The sequence below is a fragment of the Episyrphus balteatus genome, chromosome 1 (assembly GCF_945859705.1).
Source record: "Episyrphus balteatus chromosome 1, idEpiBalt1.1, whole genome shotgun sequence".
In the NCBI taxonomy this organism is placed as follows: domain Eukaryota; kingdom Metazoa; phylum Arthropoda; class Insecta; order Diptera; family Syrphidae; genus Episyrphus; species Episyrphus balteatus.
The window spans coordinates 153627107-153643624 of record NC_079134.1 but is presented as its reverse complement, the minus strand read 5'-3'; the positions used below and the strand labels follow the sequence as shown (position 1 = coordinate 153643624).

The following is a 16518-nucleotide window of genomic DNA, read 5'->3' as shown; positions in this document are numbered from 1 at the left end:
GAGAACTTCCCGCTTTCGTAGAAACTTGAATTTTTACACGGTGATGGGGCTTGTGGTGTATACAAAGGGAAAAATTTGAGGTTTTCAATTCAGGGGGCGTGGTAACCGCCCATTTTCTACGAATTTGCATCAATTATTATTATTACAGAGCACTTCTGATTACCGTAGAATCTTGAAACATGGTAGAATGATAGAGCTGGGTAGTTTATACAAAGTAAAAAAAGTTAAAATTTAAAATCTGAGAATTTCAGCTAGGGGGAGTGGCAACCGCCCATTTCCACTGAATTTTTATCAAATATTATAGAGCGCTTCTGATTAAGGGTAGAATCTTGAAATTTGCTAGAATGGTAGAGCTGGTAGTTTATACAAAGGAAAACATCTAAAATTTGAGAATTTCAGACAGGGGCGTGATAACCGCCCATTTTCACTGAATTTTAATCAAATATAGAAATTTTAAATTCTACAGCAATACCTTGCAAAAAGTAGTGAAATCACAACAAAAACATCACTGTTAAAAAAAGAGCCAAGTTCTCCTATGTTGAAAAAGTACTGAGATGTAAAAGTGTACCAAGCTCTAAAGTTTGGTTTAAAATTTGTATCAATAATATTTTGATTGTTTACTTGGCAATTTTTGAAATAACTTTAAAAATCGGTAGTTAAAATAAAAATTGTGAAGAGAACAACTTGGTACACTTTTATATCTCAGTACTTTTTGTGCCAGCTTAATTTCAACATAAGAGAACTTGGCACTTTTTTTAACAGTGATGTTTTTGTTGCGATTTGGTTATTTCATTGGTCTGGACCGAATTTATTTAAACTTAAGAGATAAAGTCTTCTTATCATTCTGAATGATTCTGTGTATTCAAATTGTCAAAAAAAAAATAATGAAATTAATAATTTTCATGAAATTAAAAAAAAAATGGTATGATACCAACAAATTTTAAACGGTTAACTAATATTTTTGTACTTTGAACTTTAACGCAAATACGTGCGATCCAGTCGTACTCTATAACTCCAACAGAATTCATTTCATAATTCAAGCATTATAAAGACATTTGTTACATTCCCTATCATTCACAGCAAAATATAAAAATAAAAGAATTTTATCCAAATTGGAAATTTAATTTTTGTGTTTTATATTTTTATATAACAGTATTTCTTAAATATTATCCAAAATTGTATAAATAAAAGCTACTAATTATTGTGGTGCAAATTAAGTTAACTAGACATTTTGACCCGTTTTAAATAAGCCATACATATTTTTACATATTTTTTTTTCTTCAAATTTTCTACAATAGATTATTGTAACAAACAAAAATACATATAAGATAATTTAAGTTAAATAAAGAGTGTGAATTAACTTTTAACTATCATTTTGTGTATTTTCATTATTTAAGCCTTCGATAAGCCCTCCCACCGATCGGGCACGGTATAAAAGTATCGATCCATTGCATCGGTAAAACGTTTCATATAACATTCTGGTGGAATAATTGTTGGTTGTTTACCCATTCCACTACCAAGTGTTTTCAACAAAGTTTCAACTCTCTTATCGAATGTATATGTGCGAATATAGTCTAAAACGATATTGATAGATACAAAAAAAAAAACAAAATTAATTTTAAAAAATACTTACCAATGATTCCCAACACCAACGTACTACTTTTGTTATTAAGCCCAACTAAAAGTGAATAATCCATAACTTGATTCTTCGCCAAGAATGATGAGTCGCGATTGATAGCATCTTTAAGAACAGCTTTACTATGAGACAAAACATAGAGTGGCTTCGACCAAGACACTGTAAATAAGCAGTGGGATCAATAAATAGAAATGAAATATATTTTTTATCTTTAAATAAATAAATAAAATTTAAAAACAACTGGCGCCCAAGGTGGGTCTTAAAAAAATAATAAAATATAGAAACACATTTTTCATCTTCAAATAAATAAATAGAAATTTAAATAAACTGGCGCCCAACGTCGGGCTTGACAAAAAACATTAAAATATAGAAACAAATTTTTCATCTTCAAATAAATAAATATAAATTTAAATAAACTGGCGCCCAACGTGGGGCTTGACAAAAAACATGAAAATATAGATTTTGCCAGGCTACGGATATTAGAGGTCTCTGTGACTTTGACGGTAGCTTTTGGCTATTTGATTACTGAATGTAAAGACGCTTCTAAAAGAACTAAAGATCCCTACTAATCGGACCTCCGAAGGTCTCCAGAAGGAGACAAAATTATAAAATTAAACAAATTTAAAGAAAATCTTACTTTGAACCAAATTCTCGTCCAACAGAACAATTTCTCCATTCTGATTCGTCGGATTCACCAGTCGATTTCTCTCTGAACCTTTGAGATCAAACTTGTTCTTGATATCACACTCATAGAACAGATTCTCCATAACAAGCATGAATTTCTCTTGAAAAGAACTAAAAACAGAAAATCGTTATCTTTTTTATGTGGCTCGAACACTACCTAATTAGCTTACTCTTTTTTCTTAATAGTCACCCTATAAACTCCAACAATTTTCGCCAACAAAGTTGGATGATTCTGCTGATGGCATTTATTAATATAATCAAAATAATTTGGTGCGAAATTTTCAAATATTGCAATATCTTTGGGGCTCATTTCTTTCAAAACAAATCGATCATCTAGAGTTTTGCTAAATTTCGAACCACTCTTGCCGCCTCTTGCTTCCCACTGTACACTCCGGCATAGTGAACGAGCAAGGAATGTTCGTGTATCTTCTATATCCGATTGTAATTGAGATACTCCTCCCGCTTCATCTTCAGGTGGTGTTGTCTGAATAGCTGGATCACTTGCTTTGCGAATTATTTCCATTTCAGAATTTGAACCTTTTTGTGTGAATTTGAGTTCTTCACGTTTTTTACTATGCTCAAGCTCTTTAAAGAGATTCCGACCCATTTTGGGGACTTTCAGAGTGTTGGCTCTTAATAAATCAAATTCTTTTGCAAAAAACATTCGGCAAGTAAAATGTGTTGTGCTATCTTGGAATGCCATATCAATGTGGGAATGCGATTTACTGGGTTTCTTTTCTTCTTCTGTTGCCTTGGGGATTTCTTTTTCATCGAAATCAAATTGACTGCAGAAAAGAAATCAAATGTGAATTTAATGAGAGGAGAAAATGAATATTCTTACTTACCTATCATTCTTTCTTTTCGGGTTGGGACTGCTTGTTGGTACGGTGTTCAGGGATGAACTTCCATGTGAAATCATATCCACCATTTTATTGTAGTCTTGAGAAGTCAAGCTATATGCAATTATAGAACTCAAATCTTGATCATGAACCAGTATTGGTATTGTACCAAGAGGCAACGTCAAATGTTCATTGGAAGAGAGTGGCGATTGAAGGAGATTCGCTGTAGCTGTCGAAGGCAGTAAACTACTCAACATCTTTTTAATACTCTTTTTGTCCGTCACGTGCTCTTGATTTCTATTTTTCTCCAATGGAGGAACTACATCAATCTCTTCTTGACCCTCTGTAATCGGTTTAACATCACCAGTTGGTGATTCCATGTCAGATCTAAGATCCTCAGTACAAATTTGTCCCGAATCTATTTGCTGATTTGAGTCATGTTTATACAGAGACTTTGCTTTCAACCCCATTTCATGTAATCTTGGACCCCAGACTTCGATACTCTCAGCTAAAGCCCGTTTGGCCATTATCATGCCATCATTAATGTCATAGGAGTTTGCATCTTTTTCAATCAACAACATCTGAACAACTTCAACATGTTTCTTAAAATTAAACTGATCAATTTGCAGCGAAGTCTTCAAATTAGCTAAATTAGTAGTTTCATCTTCAGTGGCGAAATCGGCAATTTTTTCATGAATTTTCGAATAAACTTCATGACCTGCCAGCGAGAAGCCTTTAATATCTTCCATAACTTGAAAAGAATGAAAGGGTTTGGGTTTCTTCAGATGAAGAACCAAGGGCGGAAGACCAATTTCCCAAATTTCAATTGGAGAGTACATGAATTTAGCCCCAATTCCATTGTAGGTAAAATAGTGGATATAGTCACGATTCAAGGAGTGATTGCATTTGGTTTGAAGCAACTCAGAATCATGATCACCTTCTAGAGCACGTTTCTTATAGGCATGACCATAGAAACGAAGTTCAAGATATTTAGCAAATGATAAGCATTTTGTTGTCTCTGATATTGGTACACTTGGACTGACTTCATTGCAAATGGAACACCACGAAGTGAAATAGATGCGATTTGGATCATTTTTGATTGTGTCCTCGTTGAGGAAGACCTGAACGCAGCCCATTGAATGGACATACCTGCAGAAAATCAGAATGAAAAAATCACTAAAAACGAGAGATTAACTATTCACCTTCTGACATGATCCATCATGGGTAAATCACAAAGCGGACAGATGTAAGAAACTCTGAAACAATACCGTTGTAGGAATTGTCCCAACATGATGTCCTGTTGCCCATAGAACTTCATGTCCAACAATGTTGGCTGAGCACAAAAAGACGACGCTTTGGGATTGAAATAGAAACTGCAGAATAGCACTGGAAGACGTTGATGATTCTCCAAATCGAGGGCATCTTTGTAAAGTTGTTCTTCGCTAACTTTTTGGGGTTTTTGAAAAGATTCACGACGCTTTAGCTTGGTCACTAAAAAAATACAAACATTTCTCATTTATGTTCATCAAATCCTAAAGACAACAAACTTACTTTTCTTTTTTTTGGGATACTTTCCACCGAAAGATCGAAATTCAGCCAATAAAGTTTGCAATTCTCGATTATCAATGGGAGTTGTTATTTTCGTCGTCAAAAATGGATGCAGTGGATTGAGTTGTGTTGAACCCTCGATGGATTTTTGTGTTTCATTTTCAATTTGTGATGGTTTTTCATTCGACGTTGTTGACCATTGTTTAGAGAAAAATAATTCTTTAGGGAAATGTGCACGAAGCGGGCATTTTCTCCCCTGCTCCGTTTCCAAATAGGGCAATGGAAATGTTAAAAATGGCGATACAGATAGTATCGTTGAATTCAATGCAGTTCGGAAACGATTATCGTAGGGCGTTTCAACGGCCAACTCGACAATTGATGAATCTGGAGAGAGTTTGTTATTTTGAAGATCCGTTGAGCGAAGAGGATCAGTGAAATCATTAACATTTTCGATTGTGACAAGTTTATCTTCGGATTTTCGTTCGATAAGTTTTTTTGTTGTTGGTTGTATGGGTTTGTCAATGACGTCAGCATCATTGTTGTTATCATTTCGAAGTAAAACCCCGCCGCCGCCGCCGGATTCGACAACATCATCGGATGGACTTTGTTCTTTGGAATCGAAGATAAGTGGCTTTGGGCTGAGAGGTCGAGCAAATTCATCAAGTAAAAATGACATCTCAAGGCGCCAATTGTATCTTTTAAGAAGTTAAAAAAAAATATGTTTTAAAAAAGCAATTAACTTAGTAAAAGGTAATTCAAAACAAACATTTTTTTTTGTTTGAAGAGCCAAATAATAGTCTTTTGCATTGCATTTTTCAAACTTTGTGTTAAAACAAGGTGACCACTATTTTTCAAAATTAAATTCCCTGACTTTCCTTTACCAATTTTAAGATTTTCCCTGACCAAAAAATTCGCCCTACGATTAGTCATAGAGATTATGAATAGGTTTTTAGATGCGTCCATAGACAATTGACGAATTTTATGTTTGGTTAAAAGTCCGATCCCGTCGAAAAGCGTTTTAAACTATCTTTGGATTTAAAAAAAACCCACAAATTCGCTCTCTAAAAATCGATTACAGAGTGATTTTTAACATAACTAACAATATGTACATTTTTTTCCCAGAAATTAAAAAAAAAAAAAATCATAAAGAAAAAAATCTCTGACCGCTTTCCAAATTCTTTGATTTACCATAAACAAAATTTTGTCCCGACTTTTCAGTTTATCGGACACTATAAATTAGTGTCGTGCAATTTGCATTTATAAGATTTTAAGAATGATCGAATTTTCTATTATTGTCCTCAAGTTAAACTCACCTCGCATAAACAAGAAAAGAAGCCACTTGTTTAACTTTAGCTAGTTCTGTATTATTTCCTCCTCTCAACAAGCATGTATAGCCACGAGGACTTGAGAGTTTCTCAAAATACATTAATGTTTTTGTTGTGCCTAGAACAGAAAAAAAATTAACTCATCCCTTATTTTTCTTATCATAGATTAATTAACTTACCAAAACCATCATCAAAGTTTTTAATATAAAAAGCATCACACATTCCCAGCTTAGGCTTTCCAATATTCGATTCAATCGAAGAAACAATATCACATTGCAAAGCTTTTGACAATCGTTCCATTACTGATATCTTCACATCCAATACGAGCGTGATTCCATGCGAGCGAAGCATATCTTGAGCAATGCCGGCTACATTCTTATGAACTAGTACAACATTTGGTTTGAAATTCATTATCCTTGCTGTCACATTACGTAGATATTCCTTTTCTTGTAGTAAAACTGTAGATATGCTAACAAATTTCCCTTCAACTCGCTCATAAACAATGGGACATTGGAGTAGAAGAATTTTCGGTCTATCAACTCTTGTTGCCATATCTTTGTGAGCAACATTTTTAGAGAACACAACTCCACCGACTATTGTACATTCTTGTCTCTTTCCACCGGGAACTTTCTTGAAATTAACATAATTTCTAATATCCATCAATTCATTTGTGCAATATTCTGGTTTGAAATGATTGGCTGCTCGACAGCACAGTGGAGTTAGAACTTTAGACCATTTCTGATCGAGATTAGCGCTACGTAACATTTGTGTGAGTAATTGATCCTCATGATCACAATATGATTCTAATAACTTGGATGTTGTTGTAGTGGAACGTATTGAGTTCTCAAGTTCCACATCTTTGACCGATTGGAAACTTAGACTCATGTCAAGTGATTTTGGTGGTTGCAATTCATTATCATACTTATTAGGACTGTATTCATTTTGATTTGGAACATTGCTCTCGGGATCAACATCGATTTCTAGGATTCCCGTTGTCATTACATCAGGACGCTTTGGCGCGAACTTGTAATGCAAATTCTCATCAAATTCTATTTGATCAGAGTCTGGAACGATGGGTAAAAGAAATCCCGCAGCATGCATTGCACTAAGAATAGCAACAGCTTGGATTTTATTTGAAGATTTCTGGTTGGTATTGAGAAAGTCAATAAGATCCAAGCCACAATTTTGAGCTGGCAATTGACGAATCATTTCTTCATGCAGGATTATGAGCGAATTCGATTGTTGAAGGATATTTCTTCGATCGGCATTTGATAGACTGTTTATTTGATTTGTGGCAAAACGTTCCTCTTGGTAACCAACAGAGACTTTTCGAGGCAGAGTTGAACGCGGTTTAAGATTCTCATCGGATTCATTATTTTGTGAGAGTTTACTTGAGAGATCTTCCTGAAGGGCTTGAAGGTCTAGTTTAAGATCATCGGTTATGTTTGGAGATTTCAAGTAACTCAAGACTATTTTGGAGCAATAGTTGCAGACCTTTAAGTCACCTGAAAAAAAATTTCGAGATTAGAGAAATCACCAATAGAGGATTTAAGAAAACTCACCAGAGCACATAATGATGGTTCCAGGGACAACTTGATTACAACACTTGGAGCAAAAGATCTGTCCACAAAGTCGACAATGATGCTTTCGTCGGAATGCCGAGAATTTTTGTGAGCAATCATAGCATTCTTTAGCTATTGCATCTGGCATCCAGAAGCGTTGCAATTCGGTGTCTTTGTAGTTGCGGAGATTCTGAAAAAATACGAGAACTCATTTATGAGGGAGATCATTCATTTGAAAGCATTAAAAGACTTACGCTATTTTTAGCGGCGACAATATTACTAATTCTTTTGAGAACATTGAGCATTGTTCTGCCTTCGGTTGCTTCTGGATGAGTTTCATCAGCCTAAAGCATAAAAATCCCATCATTTTTTGTTTTTTAATTTTCAGTCTTCTTACCTTTTCAACAGATTCACTTGTTGTTTCTTCAGTTGTTGTAGTTGAGCTAGAACCATCTTGATTTGATTGTGAATTTCCAGCTTTATTAGCTGAACTTAAACTAGACGATGAGCTATTTCTTGAGATACTTTCAACATCAGCATAAAATGTACTGTGTGATGTTGATTTGGAAGCAGTAGTTGGTGTTGATGGTCCACTTGGGCTACCGCCAGTTGGAGCATCATTAACGGTATTATAACTTGCATTGTAGGCATTTTGAATTTTACTAACAAATTTCGATAAAAGTGTTTCGGGTTCTTCTTCGAAATCACGAGCGAATTCGGTAAGTTTGTGCGGCGAATGTAGATGTTGATTCATTTTGTTTTTTTTTTTTTTTGTTTTGTTTTATTTATTATAGAAGAAAATATTTAGAAAGGCAAAAAAAAAGTTGTTTAGACACCAGTTAAATTTATTTGATCACTAAATCCAGATTCTGGAGCCAATGTGCTTAGTGCAAGATCAGTCCATCTTTGTTCCTTTTTAAGAAATATTTGCTTATATGAAAGTTTTTTAAAGGTTATTTTGATAACTTACTTGTTCACTCAATGTTAAATGTGAATCAGTACCATCAGCTTCTGGATCGGGTAATTTATCAGTTGGAACTAAAATCTGATCGAATGGTAAAGTTTCTTCACGCCACTTATTGTCAACAATATCCAACAAGTAACCTTCAATTGGAGCCTTAAATCAAAATGAAATTTAAATCAAATATTAAACAAATTTGTTTTAATATTTTTAAACACAAAAACCAAACGTGCAAAACCATATCATGACCTTAATTGTATAAGTCGGGTGATAAATTAAGGCGAACGATAGCATGGAAACCTGGAAGCTTGAAATTTAAGCCAATGGAACGCACAAAACCTCTCACTCTTTAGTCGCAAATAGTAAACATTTAAAAAAATCAAATTTATGCACGTGGAAAGGGTGTATTAATCACCCACAGAGGATGCATCGGGAAATCTCGTTCTATACATTTTTGTATGCAGTTTCATATTTTTTTTGATATTTATATTTATTTAATATGTTAAATGCTAACATTAGAAATATGTTGAAATCTGTCAAGGTTTTCCTCCTTCGACTTGATTTTGATAATCAATGCTGATTCCTAGAGGAATACCTAGCACTTCTTACGTGAAAATTATCTTTTAAATTGTTTTTTTTGGCGTCAATGAAAAAGGTGTATTCTGTAGGTTTGTTTCAGTACTATAGTCGTGCAACAGAGTCCACCCTTGTTGACCCTTCCAAGTAATAAATTGCGGCACAGCAGGGCAGCGTCTCAGAAAGTGGGCGTCTTGTTCAAATAAAATATAGCTATAGACTGCTCTAGCTATAGATGATCAGAAATTCAACTCGTAGTTGTTTGGTTGAAAATTAGATATGGATGGGTTTTGAAACCTCACTAAATGAATCCATTGTACTCCCCAGCAGTTGGAAGACATAACAAAGGGAATTAGAAAATAAGTTAACGGTTGGCGAATAGTTATAAACTCTGTAAAGGTGAACTCCTCAACTTAAATTTCATCCCTTACCACCCCGATCTGCCTATATTGTGCGATTTATGCAATCAAAGAGAACATGAAGACGTGTTCATTTTCTGGGAGTTTGTCCAATTCTTAAAGAATTCCGCAAGAGATACTTTGGAGTTGATGTACTCAGTTTAGAAGAAACGATAAAACTGATAAATGGAGAATGCGGTTGGAATCTTTTATACCAATATTGTCTGAATGCTTTGCGATGCAGAACAAATGTATAATCAATGAAAGTTTTTAACGTATAAAAAATTGTTTAAATAACTGTAAAATTATATTTTTGAGAGCATTATATTAGTTTTTTTTTTCTTCAGTAAGATATTTCTGTAAAAATTAAAATGTAAATGACAGTCTGGTAGACGGCCATCGGCCAAAACAATTTAAGACTTAAGATAAATTTAAAAATTAAATTGTGAATAGATTTAAAATTTTGAATCCAATAAAACTAAAACTAAAAAACTAACTAAAACTCTGTAACTGACGAAATTAACGCAGAAACCGGTAAACGAGTTATATCACCCTTGCGAAGGGTGATATATCTTTGTTTAGACAAACATAACTGACGCATATTCAAAATTCAATTTTGGATTTGCTGTCTTTTATAACATTTTCAGCGTTTAAATGGTAGATATTATGTATTTCTGTCACCTTTTCACGGGGAACATTGAGTATCTAGTACTTCAACTTAAGATGGGGTAAAACCTTAGTGGCAAGTTGTTGGTGACAACAAAAGAGAGAGAAGTGATCGGAAAAGTGCTTCTACTGAGACACTTTTTCTTGGTGGCATCTACAACTTCAATTAAGATGAACTACGACAATTTCAATTAAGATGAACTACGAAGTTAATAAATTAAATGGGATGGTTCAACATCTACAGAACAAAGGCCATTAAGGAGCGGCTTGGCTGGCCTTCCGTCCTTAGAGTTAATAAAAGGCTTGGGCTTCCAGGTTGGAGGCTTCTGCCGTCGTGGCAACTGCCCTGACTGTATCAGGAGGATGTTTTGGAAAAACTAAAAGCTTCTGATAGAACGTGCATGGTGCAGCCGAACAATTAGCAAAGGCCGTCGCCTGCATGCAAGCAATTAAATGGGAAGGGCTAGGCAAAAGAAAATTGAAGATGCATGACATCTACTACGACTGCTGGCGGCAACAGCTCACATTTTGATTCGGATTCGTCGTTAGAGGCAGATTTTGGTAGAATGCCGTAAGTTTTTGTCTTCCACTGCTGGCTATTAAGGAAATCTGGGACGAAATCGGCTAACGCAATAGTTTATACTCAAAAAACAATAATTTTTTCGATTTTGATTATTAATTATCGACAATTGCATTACGTCGGCCTCATAAGGAAACCTCGAAAATCCCAAGCTCAAAATTTTATAGGAAAGACAAAAAAGTAGAGAGACAACAACAACAAATTTGAATTTAAATCTATTTACAGTTTTCGGAATGACTTAAAATTTGCTTGGTTTCTCCGCTAACACATTTTCTTAAAAATGGCACTCAAAAGTCATTCTCGAAAAAAGGTGGAGTTAAGAGGTTTCTTTATGAGGCCGACGATTAGCCGATTTCGCCCCTAATCAATACTCAAAAACCTAGGATTTGTGATTAAAAAATGATTCGGAATGTTGCCATTTTTATAGATAGTTAGAGTTCAACTCTTAGGCTAGTCGCACACTTGCAACTTTTAGTTTCTCATCTGTTTGACTTAATGATTAGTGTTTTGTCACAAACGATTTAACTATTTGGTTTCGGAAAAGTTGCAAGTGCGCGACTAGAATTAATGTCTCTATTGCAGGCGTGGCTTAAAGACTGCGTTACACAATGTTTAAGCAAAATGAGTGTGTCTTGTCATATTTAAGAAGTAGTAGACTAGGGATAGGATGTTGTGGAATTTGCCTTTTTTTTTTTTGCTCAATCGTACGACATTATAGATGAAAAACAAACACGTTTCACGTCCCCCTCGAGCCAAATATATGTATTTTATTTTGCCTTTTCTTTCGTTATTGCCTTTTTTTGCCTTTTCTCTTGTTATTGCCTTTTTTGCCTTTTCCTAAGTTATTTTTATCTTTTTAGCGTCTTTAAGGTGATGCCTGCACACAAAACACTCAAATATACAAACAAGAAGCTTATTTACTCAGTATATTACTTACACAATATATCTATCGGCCCTATTCTGCTATTCGATTCGCGTGAAACTCAAAAATAAGAAGCGTTTAAAAGGCGGTAAAAATTAAACTTAGAAATTTTTTTTTTCTTTAGAGTTTCTTAAACTGGCAGAAACAACACTTTGCTGTCTAAAATTAGTAGTTTTTCAAAGCCAATTTCTTGTTATAAAGGAAGGGAATCTTTCGATTCACGTGAATCGAATAGCAGAATAGGGCCGTATATTAGAACTTCACTAATTACCCCACACAAACATAAGTCGAGTGAAAAGATCAACCTATGCAATTATTGTTTGTCTGCTATTGCTACCATTTATTGTCTTCTACGTTCTATTGCGCGGTCGACAACCGACACGTATCAGGGTTCAAAAGCTAACTTACTCAATTTACAATACTCGATTGAAGAAGTTCTCCAGATTTTGGACATAATCAAGAGAGATTTGGAAGCTGCGAAAGGGGCAGTCGCAAAAGATGTTGTTGAGAAGTACAGATCAGTTTTTTTTGGCAAATAAGGGACTCGAGAGAGTTGAACAAATAAATTGCGTAATAAATGGGAACACTAATCAAGAGCTCCTGGCAAATGTTGAAGTGGGTGATGTCGAGTGCTTTAATTGGGCTCCAGTCGTCCTACAGATGTAGAGAGATCTTTAAGCTCCCTTAAAGCACTGTTAAGGGACAATCGCGGGCGCTTGTTAACTGAAAAATTAAAAAAACTCATGATTGTTCAAAATTACTACATTTAATTTTTATTCTTCATTCTTTCTCTCTATAAATGCCTTTTTATGCCTTTTTGGGAGTTTTATTTTGCCTTTTTTAAGTTTTTAGGTCCACAAGATCCTATCCCTGATTATGACTAAGAGCTAACTGCAATTAGGTACCTACATACTTGGTGAAAACTTTTGTAGCAATAGAAATAACTTGAGGTTGTCAAGCAATGATAAATATTTGAAGAACTGAATATTGGCAGACAATGTCCCATTTGGATATTATATAATAGTAAATACTAGCAATATGAAATTAATAAAATAATTAATTATCAAACTAGGTTTGATATGCACAAAATGTGGATTAAAAAAGTTCATACTTTACAATTTTTCAAGTAAAAGCATTTACTAGTTTTTATGAATATGACCCAATATCAAGAGATAAGTAAGGGGAACTTCCTCGTACGATTGGATTAAAGGAGCTTTTTGCGAAAAAAGTATTTATGTAAATGAATTTCATTTGATATTTTTAATTTCTATTATTAAATTAATCAATCCACAATTCGTTTTTTTACATTTTTTTATCAAGTGAAAAATAAATTAATTCTTTCATCCTCCTTGCGTCCATGTAGTTTTCAATTTATTCTGTGAATTTTATGAGAATTGTGTGTGCTTCAGCACTAGTAGTAGCAATATGGAACTTGCAGGGTTGCTACAAAGCTCAAAAGTTAGCTGAGCTCAGCTCACAGCTCAGCTCAAATTTTGAGCTAGCTCACTTTTGAGCTATGTACCATAGCTCAGCTCATTTGAGCTGAGCTGAAAGTGAGCTGAGCTGATGGTTGAGCTGAGCTGTTGGGTGAGCTGAGCTGTCGGTGAGCTGAGCTGAGCTGTTGGGTGAGCTAAGGTAAAGTGAGCTGAGCTGAGCTGTGATGGGTGAGAGGATACATTGATTTTTATTTGGAAAGTATAATGAAATATGAAGATATTTTAAACTTTTATAAAACACCATAGCTTAAGATGTTTGGTTCTAGTTATTAATGAATTTATTTTAACACGTGGATATTTTTATAAATAAAACAGATAATTTTTCGTGATCTTTTCTCTTGGTTTTTTTAATAGTAAATATATTTCTATTTTTTTAGTAAAATATTTCTTTTTTTATCATACAAAAAAAATTCCGGTACAATCCGGTTTTTCGACTTTTTTCAAAATACCGAGAAAATCGCTTTTGAAAGTTGGGATAAATTTTTTTTTTTCGAAAAATCCTCGAATCTTTGAACGCTCCTGGAAGCTAAGCCGCTTGAGAGCAATTTTTGGGAGTGATGCCAAATGATAGCTTGTGTCATGGGCCTACGCTTTGCTCATTATCAGATTTTTAAAAAATCGCCTTGCATGTTAAACCGCCACATCATGCCTTTTTTTTCAGAATAGTGCCAATTTTTTTTTTTTACTTTTAAGTTCTCCCGGTTTGAGAACGCGTGGACTTACAGGAATGAGAGTAGGTAGGTTAGAGTCCCCACTACCTTTTGGCATCAAAAAATTTTTTTCATTTTCTTCAAAATTCCGAGATATAGGCGTTGGAAGTTGGGGCGCTCACTTTCAGCTCAGCTCAAATGAGCTAAGCTATGGTACCTAGCTCAAATTTGAGCTCAGCTGTGAGCTGAGCTGAAATGTGAGCTTTTTGCAACCCTGGCAACTTGCCACATGGAAATTACCACACGCAACTTTCCACATGCAACTTGCCACATGCAACTTGCCACATACAACTTGCCACATACAACTTGCCACATGCAACTTGCCACATGCAACTTGCAACATGAAACATGTAACTTGCAACGTGTTGTGTGTTTTATGTTTGCCGTACTGCGGCGTACTGCATTTTTAAATACTAAAGTACTGCCTACTCTAAAGGTGAAACGACAGCCCTGCTACCCAGGGTGATGGCGTCATAATCCCTTTGACATTCTTGTCAAAAAGTAAATTTTCATACCCACCCTCCCATAAGAAGTATAACTTCAATAACTAAGAACAAGAAGACGCTGAATAAAATACTATCGTATTGAAGATTTTGAATAAACAACAACAACTTGTGTGTGTTACCACCAAGTTCATAGGCTGGAGTTATAGCTTTTCACGGGGACCAACCCGATCATCAGACTCCTTTCAGTGGTGCTAATTCGCTTATGTTCAATTAATATTGAAAATTGCCAGAGCGAGGCTTGAACTCAGTTCAATCTGCAGAATCTCAGTTCTGCAGAGCTGTTCAAATATGTTTGAACATTAGTAAAAAAAAAAGAACATTATAGAGCGAATAATCATGGACCCTACAGCTCTAGTGAAAACAATAACAGGCGAGAGTTCATCTTCGTTAAAATTATGGGCTTAAGGGTGACCTCGGACTTGAGGTGGGCAAAGGAAACACTTAGATTGAAATTGAGCTGTCTAAAAACGGCTCCAGTGCAAAATCCGCTCAAGCGTAACCAAAAATAAAAGGCGTAGTAACCAAAAAGTATGATTCTATTCTGAAAATTCAGAGAAAAGGGAAGGAAAGCAAAAGTTCTCGGATTTAAGACAAATTTCGTGCTGTTAAAAATAAGTTATGTTCTTAATTTCAAAAGACTACTTTTAGCAAACGGTTATTAAAAAAAAAATAAAGGTGAAATTGTTAAATAAATGTTAAATTTTGCATCCCAACAATAACTAATTTGAACTTAACAAAACAATTTTACTTTTTTTCGTACAGGTGCCTACATACATTTACACAGTATGAGAAGGTACAATATTTACATTATAGATAACACTCACTGATTATGAAACAAATGTTTTCTTTTTGTTTACTTTATTTATTTACGTTTTTTTGTTTTCAAATAAAAACTACACAAAAGAAATAATAGAGATAAAATTTTGATTTTAATTTTAATAAGCATGCAATCACTGGGAGTATATTTTTTGTTGTTGTACGTATGTATGCATATATAATATATGTACCTGACTGTCCATCACTTTTGTTTTCTTTATTTCACTTAAAAATAATCAATAAATTGTGTGAATTTTATTTTCATTAATGAAAATAAACTTTATTGCATTAAATTAAAACACTTGGAAGTGTGAACTTGATGAAATTAAACAATAATTTGCGAATTTTCTCTCCGGAATTATTACCTCAGTTGTGAAAAAAAAAGAAAAATTTGATGACAACCTTTTCTGTTTTCTTGTGTCAAATGTGTCAGCTGATTTCGAAAAGTTATGTTCGAATTTGCTGTTATCGCAAATGAATGCATTCAGATAGATATGAAATTGTTTGAAAAAATGAATACATTCAGCTATCTAAAAATTTGAATTTTGTTTAAATGTTTTAATAGCCTATTTTCACTAGAGCCCAAATGAGATAATTAGCTATATTTTGCAAATTACCTCAATTCGAATGTCAAATCGTAATTTGAAATTTAATTTGACAATCGAAATGAGATAATTTGCGTAATTAGGGGAAAGTGGCCTAAAATGGCACCCCAAGGTATAAAATGGCCCCTTTACTAGAAATCGTAGAATCGAACATAATTAGAAAGTTTTATGAACGCGATTCTTTATGTCGTTTTCTATTGACTTTTGAGATTTTTGTGTAAAATTCTCAGATTTTCCACTGCAAATAGAATATGAAATCTAGTTTTGTAATTGTGTGCGAAATCTGTGCGTATAAAAAAAATAAAACAACAACAAATGTTAAGACAAATGTCAAACAGAGGAGTGTGTGTGAAAGTGCGTGTGTTTGTATGCGTGAATCTTGATAAAAATCCAGAATCAGATTCTTGAATCTCAGATTCATTTTTTTGTCATTTTTTTGAATCTCAGGACGCAAATAGATCATGAAATCTGAGATTTGTCCACTATTTCCCCTCTTCACCCCCCCTTTCAGCTGTCAAATTCACAAATCTCATTCTGAGATTCGTCAATAGAAAACGACATTAGTTTATCTGGCAAAACAGACATATACGAAATTTAAGCAACTTCAAGCCATTATTTGAAATTTGACATGTCAAACTGTCTCAAACCACCTCAAAAAGTACACTGTTAAAATTTTTTGAAACTTTTT

General features: G+C 34.2%; 2 protein-coding genes across 2 annotated transcripts; both read right to left on the bottom strand.

Moving 5' to 3' along the window:
* Window positions 1-1119: 1119 nt before the first annotated feature.
* On the bottom strand, window positions 1120-8348 carry LOC129921064 (putative 1-phosphatidylinositol 3-phosphate 5-kinase). Its single transcript, XM_056002708.1, has 12 exons — window positions 7992-8348; window positions 7849-7938; window positions 7595-7784; window positions 6212-7537; window positions 6021-6150; window positions 4711-5402; window positions 4362-4650; window positions 3166-4308; window positions 2491-3105; window positions 2274-2431; window positions 1634-1795; window positions 1120-1574 (listed from the first exon to the last, which is right to left on the bottom strand). The coding sequence occupies exons 1-12, from the start codon at window positions 8346-8348 to the stop codon at window positions 1393-1395; spliced, it is 5334 nt and encodes a 1777-aa protein (XP_055858683.1). The 3' UTR covers window positions 1120-1392.
* LOC129921065 (anaphase-promoting complex subunit 13) lies at window positions 8348-15611 on the bottom strand. Its single transcript, XM_056002709.1, has 3 exons — window positions 15417-15611; window positions 8565-8711; window positions 8348-8506 (listed from the first exon to the last, which is right to left on the bottom strand). The coding sequence occupies exons 1-3, from the start codon at window positions 15426-15428 to the stop codon at window positions 8423-8425; spliced, it is 243 nt and encodes an 80-aa protein (XP_055858684.1). The 5' UTR covers window positions 15429-15611; the 3' UTR covers window positions 8348-8422.
* Between the last annotated feature and the right edge of the window lie 907 nt (window positions 15612-16518).

Excerpts from the sequence above, each read along its gene's own strand:
- LOC129921064 (XM_056002708.1), bottom strand. The coding sequence starts at position 8,348 with ATGAATCAACATCTACATTCGCCGCACAAACTTACCGAATTCGCTCGT. Across the intron at positions 6,151-6,211 it reads AAACTTTGATGATGGTTTTG|GCACAACAAAAACATTAATG; the intron begins GTAAGTTAATTA and ends TTTCTGTTCTAG. Across the intron at positions 1,796-2,273 it reads GGACGAGAATTTGGTTCAAA|TGTCTTGGTCGAAGCCACTC; the intron begins GTAAGATTTTCT and ends GCTTATTTACAG.
- LOC129921065 (XM_056002709.1), bottom strand. Across the intron at positions 8,507-8,564 it reads ATTTAACATTGAGTGAACAA|GAACAAAGATGGACTGATCT; the intron begins GTAAGTTATCAA and ends TTTCTTAAAAAG.